General features: G+C 44.1%; 1 protein-coding gene across 1 annotated transcript in view; it reads left to right on the top strand.

Annotated features, from left to right (window-relative positions):
• CYYR1 (cysteine and tyrosine rich 1) overlaps nt 1–18,580 on the top strand; it is a 58,733-nt gene extending 40,153 nt beyond the window's left edge. The window contains exons 3-4 of the mRNA XM_054810580.1: nt 12,646–12,803; nt 15,860–18,580. Of these exons, the coding sequence (XP_054666555.1) occupies nt 12,646–12,803; nt 15,860–15,993 (292 nt within the window). The 3' untranslated portion in view covers nt 15,994–18,580. The remainder of the gene's footprint in view (nt 1–12,645; nt 12,804–15,859) is intronic.
• The last annotated feature ends 5,637 nt before the right edge of the window (nt 18,581–24,217 follow it).

The raw sequence follows: 24,217 nt of genomic DNA, 5'->3' as shown, positions 1-24,217 counted from the left end.
CTATGCTGGATAATTCAAAGCCCAGATAGATTTATTTAGACTCAAAATATACAGCACTAGCTAGCACTGCCTTTTTAAAAAGCTATTGCACTATTACTCGGGCAATGCGCATAATTTATGATTTTCTTTTTAAAATGGAATCAAATCATTTATGATGCTCGGTTTTTAATGTCTTAATCCAGACTTTTTCTCCCAGATCTTGCAGGAATAACTTCAGATTATTCAATGTCCAAAAATATCCTACATCTTTTTCATTTGTCTGTCTAAAAGACAGAATTCTAGAAGCAGTGAAATCTTCCAATTTGAATTGAAATTTAATAAATCATAAGTGCATTTTGGGGCCACAGTTTATGTTCTGGGAATCAGATTTCTGAAAAAGTCAAAAATCTTCTTTTCAGGTCCATGAAGTAGTGTTGTTTGCAGGCATCTGTTAATTTTCAGGTATTTTATTGCTTTCTTATTCTGTGTTATCTTCACTTTATTGTTGTGAAAAAGGATTTTTGGTGACAATCTTCCTCTTCTCTGTTGCATAAAAAGGCGAAATTCTCACCTTCCTCCCTTAATCTCCAAGAAGGAAAAAAAAGAAGAGTTAATAAGCTTTTGCTCTGGCAGTAATTTATAGCTCACTAGTGTCAGTGAAAGAGTACAAATGAAATAATACTGTTGGTTAGGAAAAGACTATGAATTGCACGACACGTGCATTGAGCTTTGCAGGAACTTGAAAGGGCTTGGCTTTTCACCATCAAAGCTGTTTTCTCGTTGCAGATGTAGTCACCAGGTGACTGGCACCAGCCCTGATACTGCTTCAGCCAGTGGGGCCCAGTGCTCCCTCCCTCAAGGTGCTGGTGTCCACGCGACAGCCATTAAAGGGAGCAGGAGCATTGCTGGTCTTTCCAGAAGGTGCATGGGGGAACCAGAGCCTCCAATTTGTTTATATTCTTCACATGCTGTTCCAGTGATGTTGTGGATAAATACAGTTTGCACTCCTGGAGTTCAGGTGTGTGCTGATCTTGCCCAAGACAGTACTTATTTTAGAGAGAGGCAATTTATGAAGAAACAGCGTGTTCCTGAATAGAAGTTGCTGTGGATGATCTGGGGTCCCATGCAACTTTTAAATAGGTGATGAGGATATATCCTTAGATGCCAGAAGAAGATCTGTGATCCCCCTTGAGGGAAAATGATGGACTCCTGAAAAATGGGCTGAATGAGCAGGGATGAGGGTGCCTATGATGCTCTTCCAGTTCAGTTCGCACAAGAAAGAGCTGCAATCGGTTTTGTAATATCTGATCTGTGGCATTTGCATGGTGGCTTCTCCCTCTGCACTCTGTGGTCTTCATTCCTCTGAAAGCTCGTATTTGACTTGTGCTGTCTCTGTTGGGAGCTGATTGTGCACTTCTTTGCAATGATTCACCAAGTGCTTATTTAGGGTCTATGTTGCATCTAGGCAGAAATCTTTCAATATTAAAAATGTCTTAGTAATTTATATAAGCTACTAGATTGGCATCTAGGTTGCTTTTGTCTTCAGAGCTGACCACCAAGAAGGAAAAAAATATTTCTGTTGGCCTCAACTTTTCCATAATTGGGAAGGAGATCTTGAGTCAGCAACATGCAATTTTATACGAAGCACGGACTGAATGCAAGATACCAAGTTTGGGCTTTTGCCTCTGTTGGAGTATTTTGAGCCTGAATGCTTGAACCGTGGCCTTCTTTGGGAGCCCCCAAGGGGAACCTAGAAGGTCCAGGATTGCAGCCTAGAAGAGCTACGTTTACATAATACAACCAAATTTTTCATTAGCAAATCAGATAGTAACATTGTCTTAGAGTTATACTCAGTGGCATTTTGTTTCTCAAAGAGAAGCCTGTCATAGAAAGGATTTAACTGGCAAGGAAATAACATGTTGTTACCTCGGTTCACTCAGTCGTTGAGTTTCAGCCAGAGATTCACTCAGTTGAGTTTGGTATGTTTGTGCTGCCACCGGGAAGGGGCAGGGGAAGTCTTTTCCAGCGCTGCCCTCCTGAGCCACCCGGTTCCGGTCTCTGCTGTGCCAGCACAAGCGCTTGTGGGAAAGCCTGGAGGATGCCTTGTGCAGGGATCAGGTCCCAGATCTTAACAGCTGAGGAAAGTCACACTGATGCCTCTCCTCTTGCACCCTGCCACCCAAATGACACACAGAGAGGAGAGTGCTACTACCATCTTTTTGTCATAATTTTTGTTCTTATTTTTCAGAAACTTCAATACAAAGGTGTGGTTGTTACGTTAGGGGTAGAGGGGTTTCTGCCAAGAGCCAGTTCATTTTCTTTCATTGGTTTGTTTGTCTCAGCCAAAGGAAATTTGGCAGCAGAGGATGGTTATTAGCTCATAGCTCAGCCAGCAACTACAACCTGTGCCGCAGTGCTCGGGGTAGTGGTGCACACAAGGCTGTTGAGAAGGACACAGTCTTATGTGGAGAAAATTAAATACAGTAAGGACAGGCCTTCACTGTGCCTTCACCATGCACAACTTTGCAAGTGAAGTTAATCTGAACTGGCAGAGTGGTGTGAAACTATGAAGACAGACACCAAGACCAACAGCAAGAAAATGAAGGGAGGACACAGAAGACATCCTGGAGCGTGACAGAGCTCTCCTTTTGTCCCCACATCTCCTCTGTTTAGCCAATTGCATTGGAAATCATGAGGATCTGGTCTTTTTCATCACAACCATCACAGTTCTTTCTCTTGGAAAATTAATTAATCTGTGTGTCACCTCCATCCTGCCTTGGTGCTCCTCTGCCTCACAGAGCAAGAGTTAAGAGCCCCGTCTTTTCACCCGTTCCCATAGTTCCTGCTCACTTGTTTCACTGACCAAAAGACAGTTAGGCCTGTGCAGGATGTTCCCTGGCACATCAAAATCACATCACGCGTGGCTGGCTTCGGGGTTTGTTATAGGCGCAAAGCAGGCAGCAGGCATGCTAAAAGGTGCCAAACTATCAACTTTTCTGGCAACCATGACTTTACAGGCTTGGCTTCAGGCCAGGTAAAAATACACTCTAGATGCATGCCTGGGTAAAACTAGGCAGGTTTGACTGTCAATAGCTCAGAGATTTCAGGATCTGACAGGCAAGGGGTCCAGAAGTCACAATAGTAAAGTCAGGCTCCTACAGCAAGAGCTTCCCAGGAGGGGAGCTGCGGGATTCTCCTGCACTGAGCTCATGGAGCGTGCAAAGTCAAGCGTTTGCAGAAGCTGGTATAAATAAAATTGCTGTCAGAAAGAGTATGTTAAGAATTACCTGAAAGATAATATTCCTGGGATTCTCCTAAGCATTTATACTCTGCTGCCAAACATGAACTATTACTGGGGGTTACTAACTTTGTGATCTTCTTGGAGGCCCACCACATCATCCTGGCCTTGCGCACCGTGACGCTCAAAGGGCTGGAATTTGGGCAGCAGTTTAAGCCTCTCCCGTTGTTGATTCAGAAAGTTTTTTAAATGGCAGGCTCAGCCAGCAATGCAGACTGCAGGCATAAAAAGAATAAAAAAGAATAAAAATCCCGAAATTAAAGCAAAGACTACATTAGGTACAACTGTGCCATAATTTTCTATTGAGGTCAACATCAGGTTGGGCCTTGGATTCGTGAGCACAATGAGGAACGTTTTGAAAAGTGGAAATTGCATTATGGCTTCTGTTTCCTTTCCAGGGAAGCATGTGAAGCACATTACAGAGCGAGGGAAGGTCATGACTGCAGGGAACAGCACAGGATATCTGAGTGGGAAAGGTGGGGCCAGAGGAGCTGCTGCAAAACAAGGACGGAGAAGCAGCAGGCGAGCATGACGGTGAAAAGTCATAACTGGAAACCTTGCAATATCTTAATCAGAATTCCTTCACATTAAAGGTCCACAAAAAAAGCTTTCCCTTCTCCCCAATTACTTCTGTATTTCTGAGATTTTTAATCTCTTGTTTTAATTTAAATATGCATTGTTGGGGTGTGGGGTTTTTTTCACATCCTGGCAACATTCTGAAATTTTTTAACTGCCAGACAGATAGACTCACTGTTTCAAAACCAGCATCTGCATACGTGCATGTGTTAGTCTGATGAAAAGGCTGGGACTGATCAAAATGTATTTGCTTAGCCATGATCAGTTCGTAACACCACTGTGTATTAAGTATTGTGCTTGCTATATTGTGGCATGCACCTCCCAGCTATATTTCATGCATCATTCCCTCTGTCGATAAAATTATTTCTGAGCTAGCCCTGCATTGAGTCGTAAGCAAGGTGGAAGCGATGCCATCCCTACCTCCACCCCCTCTCTTTAGGGCAATAGGAGGATCCCAGGCCTGTCGTACACAGGCAGGGGCAGCAGTTTGGGGACCAGCTAGAGGAAGAGCCCGCTTTCTCTATTCTCCCTTTACCATAGCAGCTACATTGGCCTTTCCAGGATCACTTATTTGAAGCACTTTGCAGCACTACTGGCCAAGCAGCACCTCTGGCAGTGCACTGGGGAGAAAAGCATATGGTTTGGCATAATAGAAGTAAGCATAAAATGTCTACATATTTCTCAAATGGCAAATTGTCTGAAAAGTCTGTCCGATGATAGCCCAAACCAGAACAAACTGTAATTACAGATCCTTTAGGTTTGCCATTTATATGATTTTCTCTCCGATTTTGTGTGCCACAGTTACGCTTCAGTGGCTCAGCAGCCTTTTAACAAGCTGTAGAAGTTACCCTATTGCTCAGGCACTGGCAATACTAAAAAACAGAACGTACTATCCTTTAAACTTTTGCAAGATTATGTAGCTTAACAATATGGAGCCATCTCAAAGTGATGACCTGTCCACAAGGAGCTGGGAGAAGGGAGGTCAGGAATTGGAATAATTACCCACTACCTTTTTATTGTACAGCTGCTACTCAGGATATTTTGGTGCTTGAGTTAATAATCTTGCAAATATAATAAGGTAGAGAGGGAATGGCACAGAGGAAACTATTTGGAAGGAATTAAACATTAACAACACACCTTAAATGCAACCAAGTAGGAGCAAAAGAAGGGAAATACTGTCCAAGTACAGTCTGTACCCAGTTTTAACAGGCAGGCGGGATTTGTTTACGGAAGCAGACAATCATCTCTTTCCTCCCTGCGGTAAAACATGTATTTAAAGGAAGTACTAGCAGGAATTTTGTCTAAGTACAACTTGCAAAAAGTAAAGCCTTGAAAACAGGCCTGGTCTATTTGAGTTGATACTCTGTAAATTAATTATTTAATTTACAACAGGAGGCAGCAGCTAGTTGACTATTTAACTGATTCCCAAGTGGATTGCTTTTCAGTCCACGCTACGCTGGTGTCTGCGTTCCAGGGTTGTAAAACTCTGTGGTGAGAAGTCTGCTGGTTCTGCTATGGGGTACCCTCCATCAGTTTTTATCATAGAATCACAGAATCACAGAATCACAGACTGGTTTGGGTTGGAAGGGACCTCAGAGACCATCTAGTTCCAACCCCCCTGCCATGGGCAGGGACACCCTCCACTAGACCAGGCTGCCCAAAGCCCCATCCAACCTGGCCTTGAACACTTCCAGGGAGGGGGCATCCACAGCTTCTCTGGGCAACCTGTTCCAGTGCCTCACCACCCTCATAGTAAAGAATTTCTTCTTTATACCTAATCTAAATATGCCCTCCTTCAGTTTAAAGCCATTACCCCTTGTCCTGTCACTCCATGCCCTTGTAACCAGTCCCTCTCCAGCTTTCCTGTAGGCCCCCTTCAGGTACTGGAAGGCTGCTATAAGGTCTCCCCGGAGCCTTCTTTTCTCCAGGCTGAATAATCCCAACTCTCTCAGCCTGTCTTCATAGGAGAGGTGCTCCAGCCCTCTGGTCATCTTTGTGGCCCTCCTCTGGACTCGCTCCAACAGCTCCCTGTCCTTCTTATGTTGGGGCCCCCAGAGCTGGACGCAGTACTCCAGGTGGGGTCTCATGAGAGCCGAGTAGAGGGGCAGGATCACCTCCCTCGACCTGCTGGTCACACCTCTTTTGATGCAGCCCAGGATACGGTTGGCTTTCTGGGCTGCAAATACACACTGCTGGCTCATGTTGAGCTTTTTGTCAACCAACACCCCCAAGTCCTTCTCCTCAGGGCTGCTCTCAATGCATTTTGCCATGGGGTTCTTAAGGTACCCCAGCAATAAAGCCAAAATGCCCTGGACAGCGAAGCCAGTCTCTTAGATGATCACTCACTATGTAGTTTTGTCCTTATGAAAATAAAGGGACAACCATGGAGAGGGACAAACCCCTCAGAACGGGTCTGCCTTCTCTGGCGGAGGCAGAAGAAAACAACACGTGACCTTGTTGCACTTCTGCTGTTGGTCCAAGTAAACTGGGGTTTGCCAACCAGATTAAATAAATAGCCCAACACTTCCTCCCTCCAGGTAGCATCAAGTCTGAATAAGAGTCCAAAGAGTACTTTTTTCAAAAAGTCAGCGGCTGGATCAGAAGATCAAAGATTATTTTATTTTATTTTATTTTATTTTATCTCAGAGAATGAGTTTTAAAAAATCTCTTATCAGCTTCTTCTTGAATGCCTGAAACGAGAAAAAATTAAAGGGTATTTATTAGTATTAGCAGTAGTATTCCAAAATGTATGGCATGCATTATTATTAATATTATTCTAGAGATGCAGTGCCAGCAAATCACAGATACAGAGAGTTGGCAATAAATTAATTGGAGAACTAAAAAAGTATTGGAAATTAGGAAAGATGATGAGATGGAAGAGATCAGCTGAGCAAAGTGAAGACTGAGAGTGGCACGTCTTTCTTGCACTAATATGGTAATGAAATATAGCAAAGGCAGAGTGGGAATAGTGATCTTCAGATGCTTCTAACAACTTCTTGCCATACTCAGTCAAATTGCTGTAAAATTGCTAACGTGAGCTATTACAGGATGAAAAGACCTTTATGCCAGTATAAATGCATCTCTGGTGCGGAGCTCTGTCACTTCTGCAGTGACAGTTTCTAAACTGATACAGTATTACAGAGTGAGCTGGGCTTTGGGAAAAAAAGTGGCTTAAGTTCACCTGTGCTAGCTTTAGCCTGTCTCCTCAGGTAGAGGACATGAGTCCAGGCACCATGGCAGGAAATCCAGGGCCCATAAACACTACATCATGCATACAGGGAAAAACAACCCAAACTTCCACAAAAATTGATGGGCTCTGGACTGACATTACTTCTCAGAAATTAAACTTGGTATTATGGTAATTAGTGCCATAAAACCTTAGTTCCCAACTGTTTGACAGTCAAGAAAAAAACAGATCTAATACCATGGGTTATTTAAGAAGAAAATAGAGAAGAAAACAGCAAACATTACTGTGCCTCTGTGTCGTACATGGTGCTGCTGCAGCTCTCAGAAAACAACGGAAGAGGATGAGAAATGGTGCACGGAGGGGTGGCCAGGGAGATCAGAGCCATGAAGTGGTCCCTGTACGCAGAACAGCCAAGTAGGACAGGCTCCTGCAGGATGGGGAAGAGTTGGCTGCCGGGCAATGGGAAAGGTCTGTAAAATCATAGGCAGTGCAGAAGGGGTAGCTGGCAGCTGACGAGCTGAGAGCTGGGAGGCTTGGGTGAAATTACTGAGCGTTCAGTTCAGAATAGACCGGAGGAGACAGTTCTTCAGTAACGTGATTAAGCTGGGGAGCTCTTTGCCACATGAGGCTGCGGATGCTAAAATTTACATGAGCTCAGGAGGAGGCTGGGCAGGTTTGCAAAGGAGAAATCCACTGAGTGTTATAGTTAAAAAACAAAACAACCTGTCTGGGTCAGAAAGTTGCTGAGCTGTGGATCACTGAAGGAGACCAGGAGAGAAAGTTCTGTATACCTGGCTCCCAAGTTTTGGCAATGCATTTGATAATTTATGCCTATTCAGTAATCATTCTTCCTTCAGGAAACACTAACCTATTGAGCCATAAGGTTTGTAGGCCTCTGAGATCCACTGTCCCCAAAGTGGAGATGACTGCAGAGGTGATATTCATCTTGAGCAAGTTTGACATCCACTTTGCTTGCCTAACTCCCAAAGTAGTAGCCTTCTGGAGGGGAAAGGGGCATAAATGAACTCCATTCCCACTCATTAAGACTTCAAGGAGCGGGGCTGCTCTTCAGTCTCTCTCCTTTTCTCCAGTCGTCTCAACCCTAGCCACGGCAGGCTGGAGTGACCGCTGGTGACACCTCTGCCACTTGTGTGAAACACCAAGTTAGCGGTTCCCCCGAGGGACGGATTCTCTGACCCCGGGCACCTCAGCTGTGCTGGCTGCAGGAGCGGTGAGAGCCCTGCCTGGCTCCAGCATTGCCAAGGCCTTGGTGCCGCCAGCAAAAGGCCTGATCCCCTGCACAGGGTTCTGCTGGGCCAGAAACATTAAGCTGTGAATGAGATTTATATTCTTTCCAGAGGGATGTTGCTAAATGCAGGTGGAAAGCTGCTGCTTTGAATATCTGGGGTTTACCCCAACAATGTCTCTCGACATTTCCACAGCTTTAATATTACTTTTCCCCCCTCTACATCTTTACTTTTCTGTGCACTGTTTTTCTGTGACAGTCTTTCTCTTCATTTGCTTTGCTTCTTTAAAGGACTTTGCATAATGTTTTCCTTCAAATTGTTCTATTTCAAAGTTTTCTCTTTATTTCAAACTTTGTAGTTGCTATGTGACTCTGCTGTGTGGTTTCTAGGTCTTCTTTTGCTTTACAGCGTCCTTTTTCTCTTAGGCACTTTCCCTTGAACAGCTCTATGGTGGTGATAGCGTGAAAAATTGCTGTATCCCTCTGTGTCTCTATACAGAAGTCTAAAATATCAGTGAGAGAAAGAGAGACAAAGCAAGCTTTTTTTTTTTTTAAATATAAAATAAGGGATATTTACTTATAGGATATTTATTTTCAAGAATTCCCTAACAGCACAAAAAGAAACCTCGCCATTTTATAAAAAATACATGCTTATTTTTCTTCGTACCTTCTAGTCATACCATAGGCTTTCCATCAAAAGAACAAGCATTTATTTTTGTGCTGTGTGCCCAGAACAGCTACTGCACAACCGTCATCCTGCCAGGATTTGGTGCTGAGAAGGTGCAGCCTGATGTTTAGAGGCAGAGTGCTTCTCATTTTACTGGGGACCACTGTGAGTGGCAGGGGCTGCAGGTCTCTGAATCAGGATGGGTTTAAGCTTTGACTCACCGTCAGAGAGTGGTATAGCATTACATATGTTCCGTTATATATATTTGGGAGAGTACATCTCCTGAAGTCCTCTCAAACAGGTCTTTTTCAAGGCAAACACTTAATTCCTGGAACAGTTTCACATGGGTGGCACTGGATCTCATCTGAAGCCCACTGAGACCAGCGAGCGCCTTTCTGCTCGTACTCGGTCAGGCTGTAACCGGATTTAAAAAGTGACCTACATCTTTTGCTCCGTATCTCAGGCTGTCTTTGCGTAACAATCCATAGGTGGTCTGAATTTACCACTGCAGTGTGAAAACCTGAATCCACGAACAGCGGTGGGTCTAGCTATTTAAACAGCTTTTTGTCCTGATTTCAGAACCATGAGCATGACTTGCACTTACCAGTTTTGTCAGCAGAACTAAGCTGGTGAATATTTTCTTTGGTGACCATTTTTGCTTCTGGTTCATGGCTATACCAGCAGGACCTATCATGGGAACCAGCAGAAGAATGCTTTAGTGGATGTTCCTTATTTTGCTTACTGACTCAGGTTTGCTAGCCTGGCAGAAGTGGGTTTTGCTTTCTAATATAGTTGTGTTTAGAGGCCTTTTCCAGCTTGGAAGTTTTGCCAGTGCATTTCAGCCCTTTTTGAATTTCAGATGCAGGCAGATACCTGCCCCAAGAAGGGGCTCTCTACAGCCGTGTCCCGCCCTGCTGCCGCTTCCTTGCAGGGGCAAGATAGTGCCAGTCAGCCGACACTGCCAAAGGGTCACTAGGAAAAAGCTTTAGGACTGCAAGTGAGTCCTTGGATCTCAGTTCTGTCACCCAAGGCAAGCTGGCAAGTACATAAGTATCTGTTTAATATCTCAGGAAGGGTGGAAACTCCTTTTGAAGATGGTATGGGACATTTTTTCATCTTTCTTCCTTTCTTTATGAACACTCTTAGTTCTTACATAAACTATCACGGAATCATCATTTAAATTAGTGGAGTGATACTGCTTTGGAGCAGTTGCTGTTCATGTGGAAGGGGAGAGTGGGCTTTGGGTGTGAGGCTGGGGTATCCGGCACATGAAGAGTGTTTTCTCTCATCGCTCAGGGCAGATGACCAAATGGTCTCACCATTTCTGGAACAAATGGGACACCTTTGCCTTTGGAGACAGCTGAGACAATCTCTATTGAAACTGTGTTTAAAATGGGCTTTATTCATATAGAACTTTTAATTTAGCTCTGGGAAGGTTATGTGTGCTAAGTGTGCACTCAATATTGTGTGTTATCCACTTCTGTCGGCCCTTAGAATGGAGGCTGGGTTATCTTCAGGGTGCAGCTGGTTAGAAGTGCAAGAAACTGTTGTGGTTTCTGGGATTTGAGCAGGTCAGCCTGGCAGAACGTACCTGGGATGCAGGAGCTGGGCAGCAGTGGACCATGCACAAAGCAGAAACGCAATGCAGGACATGAGGCCAGTGGTCAGCAGTGGCTGGTTCTGCTTCTTCCACCTGGGAGAGGGATTATTTCAGCATACCAGTTCCCTGCGACTCTGCGATGCAGTGCTCTGAGTGAAGGGCACAGTGATTCATCCACTAAATGGATGTAGCAAAAGCACTAGCAATTCACTGTTGTTTATAACAGGGGTACTGTGCATTATGCCTAATTTTTTTAATTGTGGTATTACAAGAAAACTTTCTGGAATGAAGGGAGTATTGTGTTGAAGTGTCTCCTGAATCAAACTGTTTTCTCATACAGCAGTTTCTCTAAAGGTAGAGATAATGTTCCCAGAGGGAGCAGGATGGCAAAACTCGAAGTCTCTTGGTCCCATCTTCCAGGAGCGTCAGACTATCTTTTTCTTAGATGCAAACTATCGGGGATGTGGAAGGGGTGGAGGGGTGGTTGTTTCTCAGTTGCTCATAGTGGTTAATACCAAAGCACTTGATCACATCAGTGTTTTGAGCTACTGGTTTTATGGCTAGGTGCTTGCTGCCATGAATTAAGGATTCATAAATTAGGCCTGCAAAATATTAACAGGTTTACTCTGCCTGCACACTCTTCATTCATTGCTACATAACAGCAGAGAGCAGTTTAGCTCCCTGCCAGTGTATTTTAGTAAGACAGCAAATTGTCTGTGTTTACTTGTGATATACAATTCAGTAATTGTACTGCAAATCTTGGCCAAGTTCCTGAGTTGTTGGGGCCTAAAAACAAGCTCTTAAATTCATATTTAGGTTCCTAAATAGAACGTCTGATTTTTCAAATATTGAATCCATCCTGACTCTGGCTGACTTTTTGGAAGCCAATAGGCTATCAGCGTTTTGAAAATCAGGCCTGCTACGTGTTCCCATGCTTATATGGGAAAGCTAAACTATGGTTTAGACTCCTTTTACTATTTGTCTTTGTAGTATTGCGGTGCCTCTTTTATTCTCTACATTGCAATAATTCCTAGTGGAGGTTATTCATGTTGACAAACTTATCAGTTTGGATTGATTAAAATGTCCAGTAAAAAAGTTGCCAGCAAGATTGCTATTTGAAATCTTTGCTGGAAGATGAAGAGATGCGCAGAGTAAGAATATTTCTGGCAAGTCACTGGGGTTTTTTTTTTTCATAAAAGGGCAGGCTATAAATACCATCTTTCATATAACATATGCTTCACTGCCTGTGCCTGACAACAAACCTGAGTGAACTAGGGTTCATCAGAAAGGCTGATTTTGCCCTCAATATTATCGGGAGCTCTTCAGTGCCTCTTGGTGAGGTTTTTCTCCCGTGTGTCAGTGCAATAAGGCTTCGTTTCCTTTCTGTATGTAATTTCAAGGAAAGTCTGATTCATTACTTCAGGGGCTGAGCTAAATTCTTTCCTCTGGACCATTTTAAAAGAAATCGTTTAGCCTCAAATACTTGTGCTGGCTGCAGCAGCAGATGTGTGAAAGAGTGGGCATTTGCTTTGCTTCTTGCTGCTCATCCTCAAGAAGAGGAGGCTCTTCTTAATCTGTGGGCTCAGAAGCACAGCAGAAGGACTTTTTGACCTAAGATGAAACAATGACAAAACCATTCCTGTGGAAGCACGGCATGCAAACGCTTCAGGATGCTTCTGGAATACATTACTAGGGATAACTTACTCTTTCTTTTCAAAAGACAATCATACCAATGCCTTCAGGAAAAAAAAAAAAAAGTCTTGTGTGATGAGGGGAAACAGAAGAAATTATTCTTGGTGATGTTTAAAAGTTGTTAAATTCGGAAGGTCCTGGAATGGGAGGATTTAACATAGGGTAAATCAGCAGAGTGATCTGGCATGATTGCAAAGGTGACTTTGAAAGAGTTTCTCATTTTGGTCTTGGAGATCTTTCATTTCTTCTATTCAAATGCCCTGATGGATCAAAATTTGCAGCATTTTCAGGAATCGATATGCACTTTTTTCCTCAAATGAGGGCTGCTCCTGAGAAAAGAATTTTGTTTTGTAAACATTATTTGACTGAGACTGACTGCATGTTTCCATTCCCCTTGCAGAGGCACAGCGATAGCTGGAATTGTTTTCGGTATAGTATTTATAATGGGAGTGATTGCCGGGATTGCCATCTGTATCTGCATGTGCATGAAGAACAACCGTGGGACTCGAGTAGGGGTCATCCGAACTACGCACATCAACACTATCAGCACGTACCCAGGTAAGGAAGCAAAATGACACTCCTGCAAGAGTGCCTGTGTTCATGGCAGGAGTGTATCTTTGGGTAGTTACAGCTCTGCAGTAAATGGGGGATGTGAATACAGCAGGAGGCTCTTCTCAGTCCGGAGGGGAATGGCACGACTCCCTGCTGAGAAACGCAAGACAGCTCAGTGTGCGCAGTGTTCGTCAGTGCAGCACTCTGCCTGGGCTAATTTATTCAGCTACTCAGTGGGCTAATGAGATCTGGCCGGGTGCCCACAGTAGCATACACAGCTGCATGGCTTGCGGTGCCCACAGTAGCATGTTGAGACCTCGCTCAGGGCGGTGCTGCATTGTGCAGGACGGACCTTCTCTCTGTGCCAGAGGCTCTCTGGCAACGGATCAGTTGTTCTTCTTTTGTGTTCTGGTTCTTGTATTTGCTCTTGTTCACGTGCAGTCAGCTCCCTTTCATTATCTGATATAATAGGGGCCCGGCGTACCACAGAGAGGGGAAAACCTGGACAATAAGGTCTGTGGATCATAGCGCAAAGGCTTCAAGTGGTGCCATGTGGAGTCTAATGCAGCCCAAGCTGGCTGGTACTCAGCCAGAGCTCACAAGCCCTGCTGGGTGCTGCAGGATCCCAGATGACTTCTACAAAGGCACACGGGCTTCTTTGCAGGCTGTTCTCTGCTGTGTGTCCCAGGAGGGACTGCTGGCTGGCACGCGGTGCTGGATGCAGGCTAGCGCTCTGCACCCGCCTGGCACCATGCCTCAACTGATAGGAACTTGGAGCACAGTGCAGAGATGCACATTGTGCCTTGGTCAAAGTAAGCTGAGCGTTGGACGTGCCCAGTGCAGGCTTGTCTGTGGGTTAACGTTGTTTTGGTGTAATGGGTTTTTAGGGCTGCACCAGAGGAGGTGCAGAGCCTAAGTCAGATCTGGCACTGAGTTAATAAGCTGTCACAGGCTCTGGGGCACCCCAGGGGACGGTAGGGACCCCTTCATGGGTCTGCTCCAGTGCAGTTGTGCCCATAGCGAGTGAGCACTGGTACATCAGGCTGTACCTGAGCTAGCTCTGTGCAGAGCCACTCTCTGCACCACACTTGTCAACTCACACCAGTCTAGGACTGGGCCACAGGAGCACCAAAGGTGGATCTGCACTCAGCCAGCTGGGGTCTGCAAGGCTCATTTGTCTGAACTCCCCGCCACGTGAAAGTGGCCACATTACTGAAGAGCAAAGCTGACCCTGGAAGAAGCATAACAGTGTTTATGCCATGCAGCTATGTCTCTGGTTCAGTGACATTGTTAATTACAAAGCCAGGAGCGATTGCCTTGGGATAACTTGGGAGTTCACTGTAATAAAAGGCAATGGTGTTTCATGGATAAAGTCCCCTCATCTCACTCTTACAGATCCCCTGCCTTTATATTCCCTCCTGTTGCAAAGGTTGTAGCAAACCCCAGGTGCATTATGTATACTTATAGGCAAGCTATGCAATATTTATTATGTGTTCCTTTGTCACATTCACTGCTCTCAGTGTCTTTCTCCCTCATGCTCTTACTTTTCAGTTAAACTAAAACCATCTATAATCATCCTTATCATTGCAACCTTGTTTTGCATAGAAAGATGAGTAATGAAAAAAAACCTGCAATATTCTCAACCATGAATTGCTGAAGAGCTACTTCAGAATCTAATAGTCACTGCAAGCTGTAAAAACAAGAGCAAAATGAAGACTCTGGAGCTGTAGCCTTTTCCTCCCCAAGTCTGCTCCTGCAATGACTCACCCCTATCTCTCCACCTCCAGGCAGTTTGTCTGCACACTCCTAGTTCCTGGTGCAAAGATTAGTTTGAGCAGTTCTTCCTCTCAGCGGCAGCAGTTTTTGGAAGATGGGGAAGCTCTGAAATGATTGCTGTGTTCCCTGCTGTCATGAACACTTCTGGAGTAATGACTGGCCTGGCTTTGGCTGCAGGGTTTGTGACCAGCCGTCTCCCCTGCCATTACCTGTTCTGGACAGGAACGCCAAGTGAGGGGATGCCCTTCCTTTGGCCTCAGCTACAGGAACAGCCAGGTTTTCAGAGAGCAGGGAGTGCTTTTCATGGCACACTGGCATTTAAATCTCTTTCCCCCATCACAAACATCGTAGGTTTCTGTTTCCTCTCTATTCAAGTACTATTTCACTGTCAGTCTGCTTGAGACAGCTAGGGAGGGGATAGGAGAGCATCTATAGTGACATAAACAGAGACACGAGAAGACTCTGGACCTTAACAGTGACATGGTGACATGAGCAGACTCTGGACCTTAAAATTTGTAGAGACTTCTCTAATGCAGTCTTGATATGGAGCCTTCAGTTCCTACCATGCTATCATTCTGCAGCATTTTTTGATCACTGAACTAATCCTTCTTCTCTAAGGTTAGTAGAAGTAGTTGAGAAAATATTTTCAGCTGTTTGTGAATATTTTTGTTGTTTCCTAATGGCTTATCCAGTTTACAAATGCTGGGCTCTCCTCAGATGTCTTCTTTGGGGTGAACAAGGCGAAAGCCCAAGCCCTGGAACCTTCCTGGGAATATGTCTGGTGTTTGCCCTGGGAGGTGTGATGCTGCTGTGATTGGCATGGCATGGCATGGCACACATCTCCTGGGGATCCAGAGGGTGTTTGAGAGGTCTGTGGAGATCAGCAAAAGCCCTGGCTACCCCGTCATTTTGAGACAACATAGATCCACGTTGCTGCTGAAGGGAGTGGAAGGAAACGGATCTGATAAAAACCCAACCTCTCTCCCCTGAAAAAGTTTAGCTCTGTCACATCACCCTGCTGTCATCTGCCATATGGCCACTCAAACACTCTTGCCAGCACGTGTCGATGGGCATACGACTAAGCAGTGAAGGAAAGGGTAATAAGCAAGGACTAGCATTGACATAAAGTAACTGTATAATGACAGTATGAAAAACAAGTGGGCGCATTGCCAGGAGACTTTACATCTGTTGTATGGAAGTCTGAATGTCAACTAGAAAATACTTGGGGGGCCTGCATCTGAAAAAAAAAGATTTTTAACTATGTCTTCTTTTTTCTCCCATTTCAGTGGCTCCGCCACCATACAGTTACGAATACGAAATGGAGTACCCAGCTGACCTACCTCCACCTTATACTCCAACCCCACAGACTTCGATACAGTATCCCCCACCCCCTCCATACCCTGGATATTCAGGGAAATAATTAACATGGCTTCACTCGGATAGTAACTGCCTGTTGAAACAGCCAGCACCGTTGGGACAAATGTTATCGGCTCAGGGACAAATAGGCTGGGGTCTGCATCAACACATATGGCCAGGTGTTGAAATAACCTGGGAGGGTTGCCGTGGCTCAGGATGAAGAAAAATAGTGTCCACTCCGGACCATCATGTTTCATGATTAAACAACATGTGACCAAAGAAACAGTTCCTGTAAGTTCGTGCCTGATGAGTAGTGCTTAGCATCAGTGCTTAGCATCACCTTCAGCTGCGGCCCGTTACAGCGCCCAGGAGTGGGGGTCTTCCCATGTAAGAATGTGCAAGTGGTGCAAATGGTTCGACAAGCTGTTTCGAAAGTGCAAGAGGCAGCTGCTGGGGCTTATTCTGGGGGAAAACTCCAACTGTTGTCTTCAAGTATGTGTGACGCCTTCCCTTGAAGTGAGGCGAATAAGGAAGAACAAGGAAGACTGAAGCTATTTTCAGTTTCGACTTCAGGCTCATAATACCCAATGATCAGCTGTGCCTATTGGTCTCATAAGCATATTACAAAGAGAAGTGGTGTCAGAGTTATTCAGTAACCAAAAAATGATGGATATTATTTTTGGTCAAGTGCAGGTTGTTTTAAGTGCCTACTTTAAGCAGTTTGAGACTAGTTTGTGGCCTAAAATGTAAACATAGAGAGCATTTTTATATGTGAAATACACTAATTTATAGCTGATTTACTTTTACCTGGACTTAAATACTGTATACATTGGAAATATGCTACAATGCCTTTTTTATTGGCAAATGATACTTTGATTTTTTAAAAAAATACTGAATCAGAAAAACTCACAAGTGGGAGAAGAAATACAAACCAAATATTAAAACATCATAGATTTGTTTTCAACTGGGTTTCATAGACTATTTTTTTTAAAAAAAGAAATCATACTGTTTACCAGTAATAATGATACTCAGCCTAACCAAAGAGATGAGCATAGAGACTGTGAGCATCAGATTACTTTTGAATGTTGTACTGGGCATTTTAAAACTGTAAGTCACCAAATAATACTTTTTGCATTTGTCACGCATATTGTTCAAAATTACTTAATCTCTACTATATAAAGTACAGACCTTTATGATTTAAAATGTTCCAATACTTATGGGGCTAACTGTGATTCAGCAGCAGCTGTTTGACTTCAGAATTACCTAAAGCATCATCCTTCAATAGTAAAACTAGTACTTTTGTCAGTTTTATAAGCGAACCACAAAGACAGTGGTTGTCTTTGGGGATTTAAAAGTGCTGAACGCCCTTAGTTTGAGTTGGGTGGCTGGCCAGTTTGAGAATGCTACAGCCAAAATAGCGGAAGGTGTCAAAAATACGGCACCTAGAATTCAGGACAGCTGTGGCATCAGGTCCATTTCAGAGGGAGAGACTGCAGGTTATTGCTGATTCCTGGAGATCAGAACACATTTAAATGTTTTCCAGTGTAGCCTTCATCTTCTTTTGAGATGTATCAGTGTATTAATGAATAAAAAAGCAGCTTGCAAAAGGTGATACCATATCCCAGTGAAGTCAACCGACAACCTCTCATCACCCCCTCGGTCCAGTATTTTCGGCATTCAGTCCTGATTCAGGAAAGAACTCAAGCAACCTTTTAACTTTGAGCACAGAAGTTATTCAGAGGCTTTCTTGTAAACAAGACCTTATTGACTGTTCTCGCTCAGATTTTGTAGTTGTATTTGTCCTTTCCAGGCTGACTAAGCTTATCCTCTTGAAACCCCACTTGAAAGTGCAAATGGCCTCAGTCCTCGCCAGTGTGAGCTCAGGAGATCTGTGTTGTGGCCCTTGGCCAAACTGAGCCTTGAGTCACAGGCCCCTTAGCTCCCCAGGCATTTGTAACCCAGTCAGAGGAAAACAGCTGTGTCACAGGATTTGGTTGCTGCTGGTTCCTCGGAGTCTTCTCCAAGGAAGGAGAGTTTTATTCTCATTTCTGTTTCGCTGTTCAGAGGTGACGAGTCTTGAACTAGGTTATCCTTACAATTACTTCTTCTCTGGGCTGTATGTCCTGCGACATTTCAGGTACGTTTCAGGTACCCTGACCTCTCAAGAGATGGACGTTCCTCAGTTGAAATCCTCCCATGAAGGACAACCTTCTGCGTGCGGTGTTTTGGCAGTCCCTACTCAAACCATCTGCTGGGGCATTGATGTGCCTGCCAACGTGGTGGCCTGCGTGAAGAACAGAATAAGCATAGTTTTCTCTGTGGGAAACCCTGTTCCGACCCCATCATTCTACGCTAGTACCTCAGCACTTTCCAGTTGATCACCCTGGATGATATTTCTGTGCCAAAAAGTTACCTATAGATAAAAAGTATTGTCATTTTTCCCATTCTTGTATTTAATTTCTTTGTGCTGAACATGCAGACACACAAATCAAAGAGCAGTTTGTATTTGATGAATCCAGTCTCCTGAAAAACACAAAGAAAGCAAGCTCTGCTATAGATCATAAATCTTCCCTTAGAGGAAGAATTTCTCCAGCCGTGACATTTGTCAGAACAAGTTATAAAGCAGATTTCTTAAATAAAAAGGCATTTCTGGAAAATAACTAAAAGTCTTTGATCACAGAGTCCTCTGGTTTTCAGCTTTGCAATTGTGTGTTGCCTCTGATGGTACTGCATAAAGGTCATGGTGACCGAAATACCTACAATGTATACGTGACTTGTTCCAGGGGAGAATTATGGACATAGGAAATTGAGAATTTCATAGTGATAGAAACCTATTTGTTTGCTGTGAAAACACTAGGGAGGGTGTTGATTTTAGTATGTTAATTAATGTTCTGCAGATCCACATATATTGGGCCATACCAGACAACAATTTTAATCCCAAAGGACACTGCATCTCTTGTCCTTGCTAAGGGCATAAACCATAAAGGTGTTGCCCTTTCAGCAAACCAGGTAGAACTAGTCCAGAGTAGCCTATTCTCAGAAAGAGGTGATGAATGCATTGAAAATAGGTAAAACTGAGACAGCCAGAGAAGAGGAGGGCGTTTGAAAGATTTATGAAAGTAAAAGAATAGAACAAAGAAGTTGTTGCATAAACAAATGGAAGCATTTGCTAACACTAAAGTTTTATTAGTGGAATATAGTTGAAAAAGTTGAAGTGCTGTTATACCTTAAGTGTTATTTTCTTTGTGTGGAAACATGTAATTTGTTCAACACCTCCATATTCAAAGTTCCTGCAGTGCAGATATTGCCGGCCAGTAGTCATTTATTCTGTTTCACATGAATAGCTTGCAGATGAGTGGGTTAGCACAAAGAGTTTTTACTTAGTCACACCAACTTATTTCAGTCTCATGCTCTACATCATATTGTAAGGTAAGAAAAAAAAAAAAAAAACCAAAAATGAAATCTATGGCTGGGAAGGTCCAAATGATCTTTTGCTTTTCTTGCTTGGCAGAGGACATTATCACTAACTCGGCTGGCGAATGTAGCGTTGCCCTGGGCAGTGCATATACTTGGATCAAATGCTTCTGATTTTCTTGTGGTCTCACGATTTCGAGGCCGAGCTGGGGAGGCAGAGCAGGAAGGTCGCTGTGCCAGGAGTCCAGGACCTGGTCCCGTCAGCCTTTCTCCTTGGTTTCCTAGTTTAGCACATTAGATGACTGCCTGGTTGCGCGATTGCCATTAGGGATTGGTAGCAGCAGGAGTTGCAGGTGCTTACAAGGGCACATATGCTTGCATACGTTCTGATGCCAGTCCTCTTTTGTGGAAAAAAATAAATTCTATGTGATGTCTTAGTTAATCATGTATCGGGGATATTTCAAGCCATGATTCATTTCAGAAACTTAATTTAATCTGGCATTTCTTTAACTTTTTTTTCCCCCAGAAAGACCTACTTCAAACCAGTTATCTCTCTGACAACCTACTGTTTCTAGGGTTTATACCAAACAGCAGGAGAAATCTATTTAAGAGCTAATGACCCATTTGGGAGACTTTACAAATTAGGTAATAATCTGTTGGAGGAGTTAAAAGGCCAAGGCAAAGCCAAGGGAAGTTAATGTGCTAGGCTGCCATTACCTAAATGACACGCTTCGATGAAAGGATTGTTAATGCTATTATAAGCCTTTTTTAATTAATGAAAAATGTAACAATTTGCTTTTTTAATGTTGGTAACTTTGAAAGATGCAGTTTTACCAGTGTACTAGACTAGATTTTCAGTAGTGCCGCAATGAAAAGATCAGATTGCTCCATAGAGCACCCGGATCGATATTAACAGTGTTCTTTGTATAGTAGAAATAGAGTCTTCCAATTTAAAGCAAATGTTCTCAAGACCCTTTGTGAAATCACAATGATATTTTGTGGATGTAATGGGACAGTTCATAAAGCACTGATGGCTATCTATTAGAATAGTAAATGTTTGGCATTTCTGTATTCACTTTCATCCTGGAAGCACTCCAAATGCTTTAGTAACTAGAAAAATAATTATTTTAGTCACCTTGGAATAAAGTGCAACAGGCGTTTAACAGCACACAGTAATAGTATGTAACACCCTGAGGCAGAAATTGCACAAAAGAATTAAAGGAAATTGAATGTATTTCTTCAGTTTCACAAAAACATTGGTGCTTGGACAAAACACCTTGAGAAAATAATGACCAGAACCTGTTATCAAGTGGTCCCTATAATTGTTTTCCAGTGGGTACGCCCAGTCTAGTGGTGGTGTTTATATTGCAGCAATGTCTGAGGTCTGAAAAGCAGAGCCCCGGACCAAGCCTGGGTTGTTGTGCACCCATTGTAAAAACACCCCTCCTGCTCTGTCACGGTTTTGGTGTGCAGCTGAAAGAGATGGCTGAAGAGGGGCGATGGTCCCTCACTTTACAAAAGGGGAAGAGAGGTGGGGACAAACAAAATGGTCAAGACTTTTGGATTTTGTATGACCTACAGAGGACGGCTCGCTGGTGCCATTGCCGGTGACTGTCACCATCGGAAGAGCGACAGCGGTGAGCACGGAGTGAGCCGAAGAGCTGCCACGCAATCACGAGAACAGCCCAGAGAAGGACCCAGGGAGCTCCGGCTCGGGGATCACACAGCACGAGTTGCTGGAGGCAACAGCTAGAGCAGGAACGTTTGTCTGTCCGATTTGCTGTGAAGATTAGATGGTCAATATTTCCACAGCACTGGAAATGGAAAACGCTAATTATTTTTGTTACACTGTGCACCATTAGTATTTTGCATCCTTAGTGGAGCCCAGGAAAGGGCAACCTTTAGATTCCATTGCCATCGCAGTGATGACTAAGAATGGACTAAAGCCAACAGAAACAAGAGGAGAGCCAAAGACTTAGGTGTTTCTGAAGAAAGTGGGGGTTTTTTGTCAGCCTAGCATATGGAGCCGGTTCCTTCATGGAGGCGAGCTGGCCTGCTGCCAGCGAAGGCAGCTGATTTTAAACAGCTGAAGCCTGCGGGAGGGAGGCTGAAGTGGGAACTGTGTAATGCTGGTTTTCCCCAGGCCTGAGACTTCACCTGACCCCTCTGCTCACCCGCAGGAAACCTGCTGCGGGGGGAGACTTCAAGGCAGTGCTCCTTTCTTGCGTTAATGCCAAGCTGGCCATCTTAGCCCTTCACAACACATCTAGGATTTTCAGGAACACGGGCAAAACCATTTTTTCACGGCCAGTAAGCCATCCCCAACTTTCTCTCGGTAGATGCCACATCGTATTGATGGGAGGTCCTCCGTTACAGGAACCGATCTGGACACTGGTACGGCCTTTCGCCAGTTTATCCAAATTGCCCAGTTTTTTTTATATTGCAGCATATTTACCAGTGACTTATCTCGTTGCCCTTATTTTACATGCTCCCTCAAGATCCCCCAGGGCTGCGTCCTTATTTTACTGCTGCTTGTCAGAGGCTCTTTTCTGAAGAGCCCTGATCACAGGAAAACATCTTCCACGCAGACCCTTCCCCTGGCTCCCTGCATCACCACCTCTAGGAGCTGCTTGGGCAGGCTGGGCTCTGCAAGTCATCCGTACCCTGGTTTTAAACATCACCTCCTCCGCAGGGGAGGAAGGTCAGCTGTTGGCAGCTAGCCTGAGATCACCCTCAGCGCAAGCTTTACTTGTGATGAAACTCTACTCTCTTTCTCTGTTTCCAAAAATCCAAATGTGGTCAGTAAGTTTAGAAAGAGGCGAGGGAAATGGAAAAAGAAGTCATGCCCGCAGCTGCTTTTTGGTTTAGCTCAGCTCCGAGGGATGCCTTTTTCCCTGTGTATTGCCAGCTATCAGGTTGGTAGCCTGCCTCCTCTTTTACGAAAGTTTCTGGTTTCCTTCGCTGTAGAGCATCTTTACCAGGAGGGGAGGGTGTGATTTGGGCATCTGTGCAACTGCAAAGCCCAGACGTTCCCTGGGGCTGCCTTGTGATTTCAGTACCTGTAGCCCCCCGCTTTATGTCTGGACCTTTATGAACAATCGCTCAATGGGGAAGTTGGTTTTATTCATTTTTTTTACTATAATATGCTTCCTAGCTTAATTTTGTATATATCTGGTGTCCCTTGGTCTTATACAGGCAGTAACTTGTTGGTGACTAGGCTGTGCTTAATTAAACAAAATGTTAATCTATGGCTGGGAATCCAGTGAACCCAGGTAGTGGGACTCAAACTCTTTCATTATACCCTGAAACTTGAACAATAACTTGGCAACTGCAGGTTATATAGATTGTGTGGCAGGATATGCAGAACATACACGTGGAATAAATCTGTGTACTTGTGACTGGCCCTCGTTTGAGGCTGAGTATCCTAGCAGTGAGACGCTTTGTTATGGTAATGGGCTTGGGTGGTTGATTACTTGCCAAGGCATAAAGGTACCTGCCGTTTATTGACAGCTAAGAGACGAGGTTGCTTCTGTACCAGCTTCCTCACATAACAAGAATGAATGAAATCATCTGAGACTGCCCTTGTCAATTATCATCATCATTATTTCTGTGTTTAAAAACCAAGGCAGAGGTCTTGTGGGCATTCATCAAAGAAGTGCTGTGGTAGTGCAGTCTCCACTGCGCCTCAGCTGAGACATCATCAGGTAAATTCATGAGATTTAGGAATGAAAATAAATACATATGTGCTGCATTACTGGTCCTCGTTTGGTGATGCTTTTCCTCTGAGGTGGAGGGCGGGTGATCACCCATCTGATTCAGCATTGGGAAATCAGCTGATACACGTGCATGCACGTAGTCATGAACTTGGAGATAAACCAGCCCAGTGCACATAGTGATGAAACTGGAAACAAACCATCCCAGCTGGGTGATAGGTTTGGGCTCCTCACTGACAAACTGCGAACCTATGTTAAGAGTTCTGCCACAGCTACGCTATTGCTGTATATCCATCTTCATAATCTACAAGAGACTATAGCGAGGTATAAATGGTCCCTGACACATCTGAGAGACTGGTAGAGTAAAAGAAAGTTTCCACCAGCTCTCACAACGTAATAGAATTAAACTAGGGCAGTTGCTAATCCTTCCCTGCTGGGGAGGGCTCCCTCTCCCCAGCCCTGTGTCCTCACCCCCCACTCTACAAGCAGCTGCTCCCTGGTTCTGCAGGGCTTGGTGTGCAGCACCCGCAGGTTGGGAGACACAGCAGTAAGTCAGCTCGGCAGGAGCTAATACTTACCTTTATTGAAAAATCTATCATTAAAATCCTTCTGATTGCCAGTGTTTATTGCTGATTATAATTTCTGGTCAGTGAGTGAAACTGAGGACAAGCTGTGACTAGTGATGTGGTGCGGGGAGGGGATGCTGTATGTCTCAAGGATTGAAGTCCTGTGGAATGGTAAGATTGACCTGATAATCAAGCTTGGGTTGATTATCACCACAACATAAACAGGTGGATTTATTGATGCCTGTCTTCAAAGCCAAACGAGTGGCATCCTGATGTTCCTATCTCTTCCACACCTGTCATATTAATTTAAAAAAAAGTTCAGGAGTCCAACAGAGGTTCTTTCTCTAGCTGATGAGTGCAGAGGATTTCCTTTTTAAGCCTGATATACTCAGTGGTAAGTTTGGACAGTGATCCTTCTGACACCGGTAAGGATAATAAAAGGGGTTGACTCAGATCTTAGATCTTGGCTTGTGGGAAGTGAAGGAAAACAAAGCACCCCACTAGCTGGAGCTCAAGATTCACTAAAGTTTTAAAGCACTTCTCCATCCATGGGTAATAGACTTATTTTGATCATGATAGTCAAGGTACCTGATGA

Source organism: Grus americana, chromosome 1 (assembly GCF_028858705.1).
Source record: "Grus americana isolate bGruAme1 chromosome 1, bGruAme1.mat, whole genome shotgun sequence".
NCBI classification, from domain to species: domain Eukaryota; kingdom Metazoa; phylum Chordata; class Aves; order Gruiformes; family Gruidae; genus Grus; species Grus americana.
Note: the sequence above shows the minus strand (reverse complement) of the source record. Positions and strands in the feature narration are given on the sequence as shown.